The sequence below is a fragment of the Gymnoscopelus microlampas genome, assembly GCF_963454915.1.
Source record: "Gymnoscopelus microlampas genome assembly, chromosome: 18".
NCBI lineage: Eukaryota > Metazoa > Chordata > Actinopteri > Myctophiformes > Myctophidae > Gymnoscopelus > Gymnoscopelus microlampas.
In genome coordinates, this window is record NC_139955.1 from 10,995,867 (window position 1) to 11,008,378 (window position 12,512).

Below are 12,512 nucleotides of genomic sequence, written 5' to 3' on the forward strand. Positions count from 1 at the left end.
ATTGGTAACACCTGTGAAGGAAGTCAGAAGAGGCCCAATTTATTTCCAATATGGCTGCTGTGCATAGAGCCGTGACAAATGGAACCAAATGGACCCTATCTATGGTCACAGTCACCATGGTGTCACAGCAGACTGGCCCCGCCCCTCTGATACTAGACAGACATTCCCCATTTCATTCATGCATGCGGTCAGCGGGGGTGCGCAAAAGCGTTGAGCTTGCGCGCTGCTGCGCAGTACTGCACACAACAACTGCGCCGCTGACTTCCTGGTTAGCAGCGACGACGACCAGGAGGTCACATCTAGCTTGAAAATAATAACTGTGGTTTAAACTGGTTTGTAAAGGACACGGTTCTTCTCACACGGTGACAATAAGGGACCAACAGACAGTGACAGAGGGGGGGACGCTTTACAACTGTCCGCGGTGAGTTGTGTGGAAACCAAAACAACGCTTTGCCCCGTAACGTTATTATTATGTGTAGCTACTAACGTTAATGTGTCTATAAACGTGCCTTTAACTTAAGTTAGAGTACAAGTGTTAGTGCCATTCATGGTCCTTGTTTAGTTGAGGTATAACAAATACTATTTCTGAGGTATTTATATAACGTAACGTTAAAGGAGTAGTTCACCCCAAAACATTACTTATTTTCTATCAATTACACACACACATCCATGAAGCCTTGAATTCATGGAGATTTTTATTTTTTATTTTTTTGTCATTTTTGTGTGTTTAATTGATATAAAATAAGTAATTTTGGGGGTGAACCACTCCTTTAACTGCCTGGATCCCACGCCTTCTCATCATTAATTAACGTTACAGCAGCTGCACCTACAGTATCAAGGGGCACATTAAATACCGTTGGTGCCCGTTTGCCCAAGGTATTGTAGGCTAATTGCACAAGTAGCCTATACACTAGCAGTGGTGTAAAGTAACTAAGTACATTTGATTTACCCAAGTACTGTACTTAAGTTAAGTACACTTTTAAGTTTTTTTTTTTACTTTACTGGAGTATTTCCCATTTTCAATACTTTTACTTCTAATCTCAGAGGCAAATATTGTACTTTTACTCCACTACAATTATTTGACATCTTTAGTTACTAGTTACTTTGCAGATTTAGATTATTATTATTACAAAACATGCATGAACCACTTCATCCCTATATACATTTCGGCCATTCTAAAATAGCAGATCTACAAGCAACGCATTGTGAGCTTGTAGATCTGCTATTTTCAAAATATTTTTTTGTACATGTTGAACTTGTGAAATGGGACATTCTGCATAATGAGCACTTTTGGTATATTTTGTATATTAAGTACATTTTGATGCCAATATTGTTGTACATTTGAGTATATTTCTACACTGCAGTATTGTACTTTTACTTAAGTCAAAAATGTTAGTACTTTTTCCAGGACTGCACACTAGTTACTGGTTTGTGTTTATTTTGGTAACCACGGCTATATGTTCGATGCTAACGGTAAGTCGTCACTGGTCCTGCATGCTGTTGCGTCGCCACATTCCAGCTGTCAAACTGACACGAACCAAAACAGACCAGAGACCACCGTGTCGGTGGGTTTGTTGTCTGGCTCATTGTGTTGGATCATAAAGCCTTGTGATGCTTCCAGAGTGTACGTGGCCAGTCAATACAGTGCAGTGGTGTAAAGTCACTAGTACATTTACACAAGTACTTATGTTTATGTTTATTCAGCTTTCAGCATGTCAGCAACTCATTGTGAGCTTGTAGATCGGCTATTTTCAAAAGATCTTTTTTATACATTTTGAACTTGTGAAATGGGACATTCTGTACAATGAGTACTTTTACTGGTGGTACTTTAAGTATATTTTGATGCCGATACTTTTGTACTTTTACATTTTGAATAGGGGACTTCTACTTGTAACAGAGTATATCTACATTGCAGTATTGATACTTTTACTAAAGTAAAACATGTGAGTACTTCTTCCATCACTGTTAGTCAATACAGTGTGACTTGAAATCACATGGCTATGAATGCATCCTCAGGCATATTTTCTTCAACTTTGTGCACACATTTGACTGAGCTGGGTGGGTGGATGCATTAACCCCTATGACTCTGACTCAGTGTGTAAGATCAATAGTTCTGACTGTCCTCAGGCATTTATTATAATTATACGTGATAAAAGTATAACACCTGTATAGGTTCATATACCTGCAATCAATCATAGTATGACACACTTTTAGTGATGGTTTCTTAAAGAATACTTGTGCCTACAGTGTAACCCCAATGATATCATTGGCAGCTCAAAGGTCCAAACTACCTGTTAAGATTGGGCCTCAATGTTATCAAGAAACTATTGATGCTGATTGAACATGTCATTGTTGCGCCTGTGATTGCATCAAAGTCATCCATAACTCTTACTCATCTCCCATTACTTAGATTATGGAAATGATGCTTCATGCTTTGGGAATTAGGTACACATTTTAGGTGTATTTTGTAATGAGCTTGGCTGACAGATGCAAGTTGTGTACGTTTGTGAGGTCATCTCTATGGGAGTCGGGATGGTTGAATATGAAGAATTTTGACACACCTTTCAGAGTAACCCTCCCTTCACTCTGAACCCTCCCTGACACATGGATTTTATATATAACATATATGCCAATATTGATGTTTATTCTAATTGTTGCTGCTGGTAATGAATAATAGGGCTGTACACCTTTGCATGCATTTCTTCATTACAGTACATCTGCTGAGGAATGAATCATGGATGCATTCAGAACAGATACAAAAATGACGAGAAAGATACTTGAAAAGTAAAAGAAAAAAGCCAATATGCAATAACATATCAGATTAAATGACAATTTAGATTGAAGCCTTATGTTGGCTGATATATTCAGTTGTAACATAATTATTACTGTACATTATACATCTTGCCGTGGTGACATTTATTGCCACTTTGGCCTTAATATATTCTGTCAGTCATGAGATTCTTAATATTGTAAACTGGCTTGTGTATGCATCCTATATCAGGCGGCTTGTGTGCAGACGCAGCCCCATTAGAGATACATGCATATTGATACAATATCGATATTTTGATATGAGACTTTATCATCCGTTTTGGTTATATCATGTCTTTAAGAGTTGCTTTACACTTTACTTTATCATTATGAACGTATTGGACTTCTAGCTTAGTGCAATTTATGTCACTCCCTGTTTGATCATCATATCCACATTACTAATGATTCTTTCCAAAATGTTTGTAAATATCTTCTGAAATCACCAACAATAATCCTCAAAATATGATTGTCACATTATTGAAAGCGATGTAATTTTGGTTAAACAAATATTGTGATATTTAATGTAGTAGATATCGGCCAGTCCTATAAGCAAGATTTTTCAAGTTTGGATATCAACATAAATCAAACGTCAGACATGATGGTTTGTTGTTTCTCATCAGAACATGGAATCCCCACAGAGAACACTTGTATTTCTCACACATCTCCTTTCTTGATTGTCTGAGGAAGAATGTTGGAACACATTTAATCTGCCGCAGGATATGCTTGTAAGAAATTGTCTACATCGAGACATGGTCCTCTCGGACGTTAACAAAGTGCCACATTAAGCTCTTTGTTCCCTTATGGGTCACAGCATATCCCAGAGTGCCATTTGTACATTACATAATAAACATGAACATGTTACTGCCCTCAAACCGGAGGCCACTACGCTATTCCAATTTAACTGTTCTATCAGCTGCATGGTGATAATATATCAGGTCTGTGTGTGATCTATCATTATGGGTCCAATTGCCTTACATCTGGAAAAGGGCAATATGACTTAAAACGTGTTACTGTAGCTTTAGAATCACGTAAAAAAAATGTAAGAATCACTAAAAACTAGACCATACCCGGTGAAGGGCGCCCTTCACCATACCCGGTGAAGGGCGCGCGTCCCCTCGTATATATAGAAAAATTTGCTATATAAAAGAGCGAAATAGGCTTGCTATTTTCTGTTGCCCTGCAGCAGGCTTGAGTATATTTTTGATGGCATTTTACACCACTAACAACATTAATCAGAGAATCACACGTCTTTGTCACAACTCGTGTTTTGTCTTTTTTAACCAACACAGTACAAAGTACTGGACACACAGATGACACACAGGTCATAGATGACTCAGGTCATAAACCTGGAAATACAGGAAAATAAACATTGTATTACCATATATTCATAGCATATATGATTCACAATTAAACAGCAGGTAATGTAGCACAGTCTATCACAGTAGAACCGAAATAGCAGTAAATGACTACAATACCCATGAGGCATTCTGAACCATGAGCCAACAACGCGTCGCCCCAGCTACCATTAAGTTACAGTGTCCAAGTTACAATACACAAAATACACCAAAATAATACTTTTCAATGGACTACTTGGGTAGCACTGATAATATTAACCACAGTAAGGTTCATAAAGTGTGTTGATGAAACGTTTACATTGTTGATTAAGTCACGATGACGACGTTAGCATTAGCGTTAGCCGCATGCTAGCGCCAAACGTCCGTTAGCTTAGCATCACGCTAACGGCTCATAGTAACTTGGTTTGGCTAATAAACATTAATCCCAACTAACGCCAACACAGTAATGGATGTAAACATACACAGACATGCTTTGGACATTATTATCAGGTTGCATGTTGGTGGTATGGGGTTCGTTTGGTTTGGCCTCGTTTTCATAGACCTCGTTGCTTGTTTCTCTCGCGAAACCTGTGGCCATGTTTCCCATTGAACCCGGAAAAAAACCCTACGTCCGCTGCCACTACTGCTCCCGGTTTGGCTACAATGGGAAACATGGCCACAGGCTGACTAAATAAGCGATTTAAACGGGTAGTTTCGCTGGCGACCTAAAATATTATGCAGCCGACCAAACCTTAAACATCCGTGCGGTTTAGAATCTACCATTAGTTTTGGGATACGATGTATACAAAAGGGTAAACAGCGGAGCCTTGGCGGACGTTCGCCCGATCCTGGAAGAGAACGACATAGAACCGTTCTTTATGGAGCTAATGTGCATCGTGTGTGGGGAAACAAATCTGGAGTGTTTACTTTCCACAGCAGAGAGTGGGCGGAGTCTATGGTGTAGAGTCGGTGTTGCCATGTCCGCCGATTGTAAGCGCTTTAGGGCCAATGTTGGTGTTATAGGGTTCGTTTGGTTTGGCCTCGTTTTCATAGACCTCGCTGCTTGTTTCTCTCGCGAAACCTGGCACACAACGACGCATGCGCAGTTTGATCAAGAGTCCACCCTACCACCAACCACCACCACCACCACCAACCACCACCGTGAGCTTACTAGAATTATAATAGGATAATAATATTATTTATGAATCATATGTTGTCTGAATATTGGCATGTTTTCTGTAAACTTTAAATATACACCATGTATTTCAATGTGTTTATTCACTAACATCAGACTGCTGAATAACACAGGTTAAAGGGGTAGTTAATAGCAATGGAGAGGTTCTGGACAATGATTTTCCTTTACGATGTTGAAACACTGCAATGAACATAAGAATATTTAGATATCTGAATATTGCTTTTTCCATATTGTATATTAAATGAAATCTCTCCCTTGAGGAGGAGTTGATCTTTTGCTGGTAGTTGGCGCTGGGTGTGCCTTGTGTTCCTGTGTGTGTCTAGGGGTGTGTACTAGTGCTGCACACAGGGTGCAGTGCTGAGAGCCAATCCGACTCCTCCTCCCTCACATGGAACAGCCAACGCCTCCATGTGACCACAGCCTGACTGCTGCTTTTAAAGGCACAGTGGCCTAATATTAGACCACTGCGGCCAGCCAAGGAATTCCTTTACAGTACACCCTCGTTTGACATACTTTGACTTTATTTTCCGCTGATTGTTAAAGGCAGGGCAACAGATCATTTTAAGCGCTGGAAGTGGAAATTCAGAGCACTGCAGTACTCACCAAATATACTGCACTCTTTTGCAAGACATCTCCCTGTTTTTACACATTTGAAACCAGACTTACACTTTGTACAGTGTAGACTTATTGTCTTAATTTTCATCACATCTTGATTTTCCATTGTTAGATTTCATCAGAGCTTGATTTCAAGAATTTATTTGTCACTCACTCATACAGGTAAAAGCAGCTACATGTTAGTGTGGCGTGTTCTACAAGACTACTTACAACATCAATACACAAAATAAGATTAATAGAACTTATACTGGGTTGTAAATTAAAAAAAAGAAGATATGATAAAGATGAACATATGTTCATCTTTATCATATCTTATCATATCTTTACAGGCAGGACCCACATTCTAACCTATAAAAGAAAGCGGCAGTAATGGGGGATGTGTAAAAATTTAGGGTAATTTAGGATCATTTTGTAAAAGGTATGATAATGAACATCTATACATCAGTGCAAAAAAGAACCTGCCTAATAAACCATACCTATGTATAATAGAATTCTCTTGTCTTTTGTCTTCAGGTCTTCTGTCGTCTCTGTTCATCTCAGCAGAACCCAGGCTATAAGATGTCTTACCTCACACAAGACGGTGACTTGGAGGCAGATAACGCTGCTACTGACTGGTCTTTGATGAACAGTCGTCTAGCCTCGTTCCGTGGTTCCAGCCTGGCCCAGCAGCTGTCAGCAGAGAGGCTGGCCCGTGCCGGCTTCTATTTCACTGGCCACGCTGACCGTGTTCGCTGCTTCAGCTGTCAGAAGACCGTGGAAAACTGGTGTGGGGAAGACATGCCTGTAGAACGACACAAAGAGGTGAAAATAAAATAAAAACAAAATCTAATTAGAAATTTAATTTCTGGTTCCTACCAAATATAATACCCCCCTAACTCATATTTTCATTGCACTCCAGGTTTCCCCATCATGCAAGTTTCTCAGGTGCACACACAGGTCCAATGTCAACCCAGAGTCACTGTCTAATGGCTCCCCCTACAATGAGGAAATGGAGGACATGGAGTTTCGTCTGAGGACGGGGGAGGTGGTCGATCAGACCCCCTACCCCAAAGCCCCCCACATGATCAGCGAGGACTCCCGGCTGGCGACCTTTGCCTCGTGGCCCTCCGCTGCCCCTGTGAGGCCCTTGGATCTGGCAGAAGCAGGTCTCTACTACCTGGGGGATGGGGACAAGGTGCAGTGTTTCTGTTGTGGGCAAATGCTGGCAGGCTGGGAGGCAGGTGACACAGCCTGGGGAGAACACTCCAAACACTTCCCTCACTGCTTCTTCATCCTGGGGCACGATGTGGGCAACATCCCTTCCCTTAGGGTTATGGAGACGGAGGAGGGAGGGATCAGCCAACGCACAAGCCCTGCTGTTCCTATGGGCAGCTATGAAGAGAGGCTTAGGAGCTTTCAAGATGTCCAACACCTCATTGACCCCGAGAGACTGGCCGCGGCTGGCTTCTACAGCAAAGGTTCGTACATGTGATAGTTCTGGGCTTGGAGAAATCTCGAGCATAACTTTCAAGTGTTGATTTAAAATGAAAATATTTTGAGGGTAACAATTAATGTATGCAAAGGTTGCTGGTATCAAAATCAATAAATTCACTAAAGTTATGTTGACTAATCGGAGGCTATAAAATTTGGGATTACATCTTAGCAAGCTCAAAGGAACAGTTGGTCATTTCATTTCGTATTGTAGGAGTACGAGACATGGTGACGTGTTTCAGCTGTGGTGGAGGTCTGAAAGGCTGGCAACCAGAAGAAGACCCATGGGAGGAACATGCCAAACACTATCCTGGGTAAGTCTCCTCTCTCCTCTCCTCTCCTCTTCACTCCACTCTTCAAAGCGTTCTTGGGTTTCAGAAAGGCGCTATATAAATTCAAGTTATTGTTATTATTATTATTATTATTATCACTCTTCACTCCCTCTCCTCTCTAAACCAGGTGCAGTTTCCTGCTGACAGAAAAGGGACAGGAGTTTGTCAACAGTGTTCAGCTACAACACCCTCGACGAAACAGAGCTGTAAGCAATTTTATCATTTATTCAACGAACGGCAGCCATCTTTTTTGACCGCAGTGTTTTCTACTCTTTTAAACTTCAAAACGCTCTCAAACTTCTATTTTTTTTTTTTTTTTACGACTTTATTTTACAGTTTTTATGTTACATACACGAATATACACGTATAAATGTATAGCATTTTATACAAAAAAAGAGATCGCGTTGATATAACATACAAGACTATATAGACACACATACAACCCCCCCCCCCCCCCCTCCCCCCTCCCCCCTTAGGCTCCAAAGAAAAAACAAAAAAAAACAAAGCAGTGGGACAAGATTACAATCAAAACACAATTCTCACAGTTCTAGACAGAGATACCTCTCCTTATTCTATATAACAGGGACAGTTCTTCACATCACAAGTCGGACACAGATAAAATATGTACAAAAATAATAATAACAATTAACTGAACAGTTTTAGTTAAAGGAAAATTCTTCAACAAAATCAACAAAGGGACTCCAAGCTAAAATAAAGTTGTTGCGGGCTCTATGCACTCTATACCTGAGTTTCTCAAGAGGTAGGAAAGACAAGACTTCTTTTAGCCATTGCGAGAAAGAGGGTGCTTTGTCGGACTTCCAATTTAAGAGAATCAGTCTACGAGCTAATAAGGAGGCAAATGCCAAAGCGTCAAACTTCTATTTTGAGGCACGGAATTTACTTTTATATATATATTATTTGGATAGAATTTAGTTGTTCAACTTCATATATGTGGTCAATTAATCATGAGAGAGCCTATTTAAAAATAAAAATTCAGAGAACCGGCAGGGGCGGGCAGTGGCACGCATGTATCCGGATAAGGCAACCTATTTTGGGCATGGCCGACTCAAAAGTCCCGTTGCATGACATTAGTCTGGAGGTGGTAAAAATGCACTGGCTGAAGGGGAACACTGCTGATTGGCTGAAGGGGTTGTCAGTCAACGGTATTACTCCCGCCCAACTCCAGCCCACAGCCAAATTACCGAATGGGCGATCATGCCAGACTCGCTTCTGAAATAAATTACAAATGAGATTTCCGGAGGGAGGGTTTATCAGGCTAGTAGCCACTGAGTAGCGTAGTTGGAATAATTACATGAAAAGCTACATAGGGAATAAATCAAATTCTGTGGATCTCAGAATTCGCATGGGAACGGCGTGGGTCAATTGAAGATCTGGGATTTCTTATTTATTTATGTATGAAATTATTTTGAATAATTTATGAAAATGTTTGAGGGGGGATTTTTGAAAATATTTTGAAATGATAATAATTGTAAAGAAATTGTAGAAAACCAAAAAAAGGGCTATCTTCTTGCAACCCATAAAAAGGGGTCTGTGACACGCAAATGGGTCCCAACCCAGTGTTTGGGAACCACTGGTGTAAGTGCCAGTAGCTCATGATAACAGCACTCCGTTACCTTACCTGCCAGAGTGCCACCTTGCAATTTCAATGACTGCCGCCAGCTGTTAGTATCAAAGTATTTTTCCTTTTCTTATATATTACACAATGAAACAATGGTATAATACACTCATGATTGTGCTATGCCATTTAATGTCGATATGCAACACTCGGAGCACATCGGTGCCAAAATCTCGTCGTATAGCACTCCCTCTTGTGCATTATTGGTTAATTACCTTAACGGCTGATGTTAGCTGAGGTTAACCTTTGAGTTAATAATTCCGGTAATGATAATGAAATAAACGTTTTTTCCTCTACAGACATCAGGTCATCAGAATGGATTTTCAAGTCATCAAAATGGTAAACATTTAATTTTATGCCATCTTCTATTTAATCATATATTGATTTACTTATTTAATTTTCTCGTAAAAAATATCTCTGTGTTTTTGTCCAGATGTGCTGCAGTCAGAAATGGCTCAGAAGGCTCTCGAGATGGGCCTGGACCCCATTGTGATAGAGAGAACTATCCAGGAGAAGATGAGCAGAACTGGGTCAGGCTACCCCAACCTGGAGGCCTTTATCCAGGACTGTCTCAACCCAGAGTCCCAAGGTACTTTATCTTGCTGCAGTGTTGCAGATGTCTTGCATATTCTCATCGGAATCACCATGTACATGTAAAGTTTCATTTTATTTAGTCTGTCTCCATCTGCAAGACTGCCTTTGTATTCCTTGGCTTCCTCTATGAATGATTGATTGATTAATTATTTATATTAGTTTAGGATGGCCTCCCATTTGTTTTTAAAGCTGCAATGCCCTTCCTGGATTCAAACCCAATTTCTACCAATGAGCTAGTGCTTTGTGCTTCAGGCAATACCACTTATCAACCAGTAGGTGTCCTACCTGAACACAGCCCGGGTCTACATTTCTCAATAGAAGGGCATTGAGACCACCTCCAACCACTGCAGATGTGTTAGTTATAATTATATTGTATTAACATATTCTACCATGCACTTTGGTCTAAATAACATTTTATTTATGCACACAGACAAACAAGTTCTGGATTGCAGCTTTAAATCAAATGTCTTCTTGACCAAAACTTTATGGTATGGTATCATATCTATCCTCCAATAACAGTTAGTCCTAGTTTAATTAACATTTGTCATGAGAAGTTGCAACTTCAGTTGTTTTACTGTAGATTGATTTCTGCAGATCGTAAGCTTGTGATGTGACAATAAAGTTGAAGGCTAAAATGTATTGATTTAAAGTAAGATTAATACAAAAGGCTTTAAAGTTAAATAATAAAAAGGTCACAAAGGAAACCAGGAAACAAGTAGTAAAGTGATTAACACAGTCTGATATCTTGCATAGCCAGCTAACCGTAATGATTATAAACAGAAAAAAGGTTTTTGTCTCTTCTTATTTAAAACAAAGGGATATTTCTTGTTGTGGAGTTGCGGCAAGCTGACCCTCATGCATTAGGAGGCATGGCTGTATGTATTTTTTGAAACATATGCCATCTATACTGTATACGGTATTTTTTTCTACAGTATGGTTTAGACAAGAAAAAGAACAACACATCTATAACCAGTCAAGCTTCTGTTATAATAGATCATCGGTATCGGACGGTGCTAATCACCTGTAGAATGTCCCTCAAAGTACTTATAATTCTGCCTTTCAGATGAGGATCCGTTGGAGAAACTACGAGAGCTGCAGAGGGAAAAACAATGCAAAATATGTATGGACAGGGACATCTGTATTGTCTTCATCCCTTGTGGTCACTTGGTCACCTGCAAGGAGTGTGCTGAGCCCCTCAACAAGTGTCCCATCTGCTGCGGTGCCATCACACAGAAGCTCAAGACGTATATTGCTTAACCACATGAAACCTACCGTCCCTATTCTGGGCATGCCATAATAGGCGAACATTGGGTAAAAGTGGGTGAACGTTCGATGCGTTGTTAGCTTATAGATCAGCTATTTTCAGCGAAGAGATTTGGTGTAGACTAGAGGGAAAAAAAAGTAGGGTACTAATTATAGACCCTGGTCAACAAAGTACTTTGGGTTTAATTGGTTATTGCTAATTTATACTTTCTTGAAAGACTGTGTTGTACATAAAATGTTATTCATGCAAAGAACTTGTTTCATTTGAAAATACAACGCGGTCGTTCAATGAAATATAAATAAGCCTTTAACCAGGCTCTGGAATGAGGACTAATTTATGCTGCTTTGTCAACTGATTATTATTTTTATAACACTCTCTCCTAAAATCTAATGTATATAGAGTTGTATTATAATACAAAAAAAATCATTCTGTACACATATGTATATATGATAAAGGGAAAAGGGCACAAGATGGCTACATTTTCACAATATGATGATAAACCTTTCTTGTTGATATTGTGCATGACACAGATTCATAAGGTCTTTGGTGAGCCGTGTATGTAGACACTAAAGGACACTAAAGGACACCAAAGGACACCGTGATAACACTCTGACCCATTTTGTTTTGCTTGCCAGAGGTGCCTTTTTTCCAAGTTAGTGCTAAACATAATGTGTGTCATTTAATTATTTAATTTTGACATTTTATCCGGATTTTATGGTGGTGGATGTAAGGTCCTTTTATGTATGTCACTCTTCATATTGTTTTTGCTGGGTGTGCTTTCAGTTTTAGACTTTTAGGGGTTTCTTTTTCTCAGTGTTTCTTGCTGCTGTTGACATCTGTAGACTTGAGTCAGTTTCTACTGTTTTTTTTGTCTCTGTCATCTGTCACTCTGGGTCACATCTCCCGTTCCATTCCGTCATGCAGCTTTGCATTTGTGTGAAATAAATTTAAACTACTTGATTTAAAATGTTTTCTTTGTTGTTTTTTATTGGGGATTTGTTTGTAGAATAGAATCATATAAAGTTAGGTTATGTTTTTTTTTCCTGACCAAGCCTCATTTACAGTGCTACTAATACACAAAGTGTAATAACTTAAAAGTAGTATGTCATTCATATATTGTCATTTAATCAAATGGTTTACTGAGTTAAGTTAGGAAATAAACTGGAGGGAAGGGAATATAATCCATAAAGTGAATTTAAGAAGGCTAACTCAGACACCAAACTGCTGGAGGTGTAGCAGAGTGGCTCACAGCCTCAGCCTGATG

The 12,512-nt window shown here is 39.6% G+C and overlaps 1 protein-coding gene across 2 annotated transcripts; it reads left to right on the top strand.

Moving 5' to 3' along the window:
* The first annotated feature begins 221 nt into the window (after positions 1-221).
* Positions 222-12,209, top strand: xiap (X-linked inhibitor of apoptosis). 2 transcript variants are annotated; one of them, XM_084041129.1, is made up of 9 exons: positions 222-421; positions 6,466-6,753; positions 6,851-7,409; positions 7,637-7,736; positions 7,882-7,960; positions 9,690-9,729; positions 9,824-9,979; positions 10,415-10,472; positions 11,048-11,138. In XM_084041129.1, coding segments are annotated over exons 2-9 (1,236 nt in total). In that variant the 5' UTR covers positions 222-421; positions 6,466-6,510; the 3' UTR covers positions 11,049-11,138. The 2 variants fall into 2 exon arrangements, with proteins under 2 accessions (XP_083897255.1, XP_083897254.1); XM_084041128.1 differs by lacking the exon at positions 10,415-10,472 and having other exon boundaries at positions 225-421; positions 11,048-12,209.
* Positions 12,210-12,512: the final 303 nt, after the last annotated feature.

What these genes read in the sequence shown, in the direction of transcription:
- xiap (XM_084041128.1), top strand. Translation starts at nt 6,511, where the DNA reads ATGTCTTACCTCACACAAGACGGTGACTTGGAGGCAGATAACGCTGCT. An exon ending in CTGTAGAACGACACAAAGAG is followed by an intron (nt 6,754 to 6,850) that starts GTGAAAATAAAA and finishes ATTGCACTCCAG; the next exon opens with GTTTCCCCATCATGCAAGTT. An exon ending in ACCCTCGACGAAACAGAGCT is followed by an intron (nt 7,961 to 9,689) that starts GTAAGCAATTTT and finishes TTTCCTCTACAG; the next exon opens with ACATCAGGTCATCAGAATGG.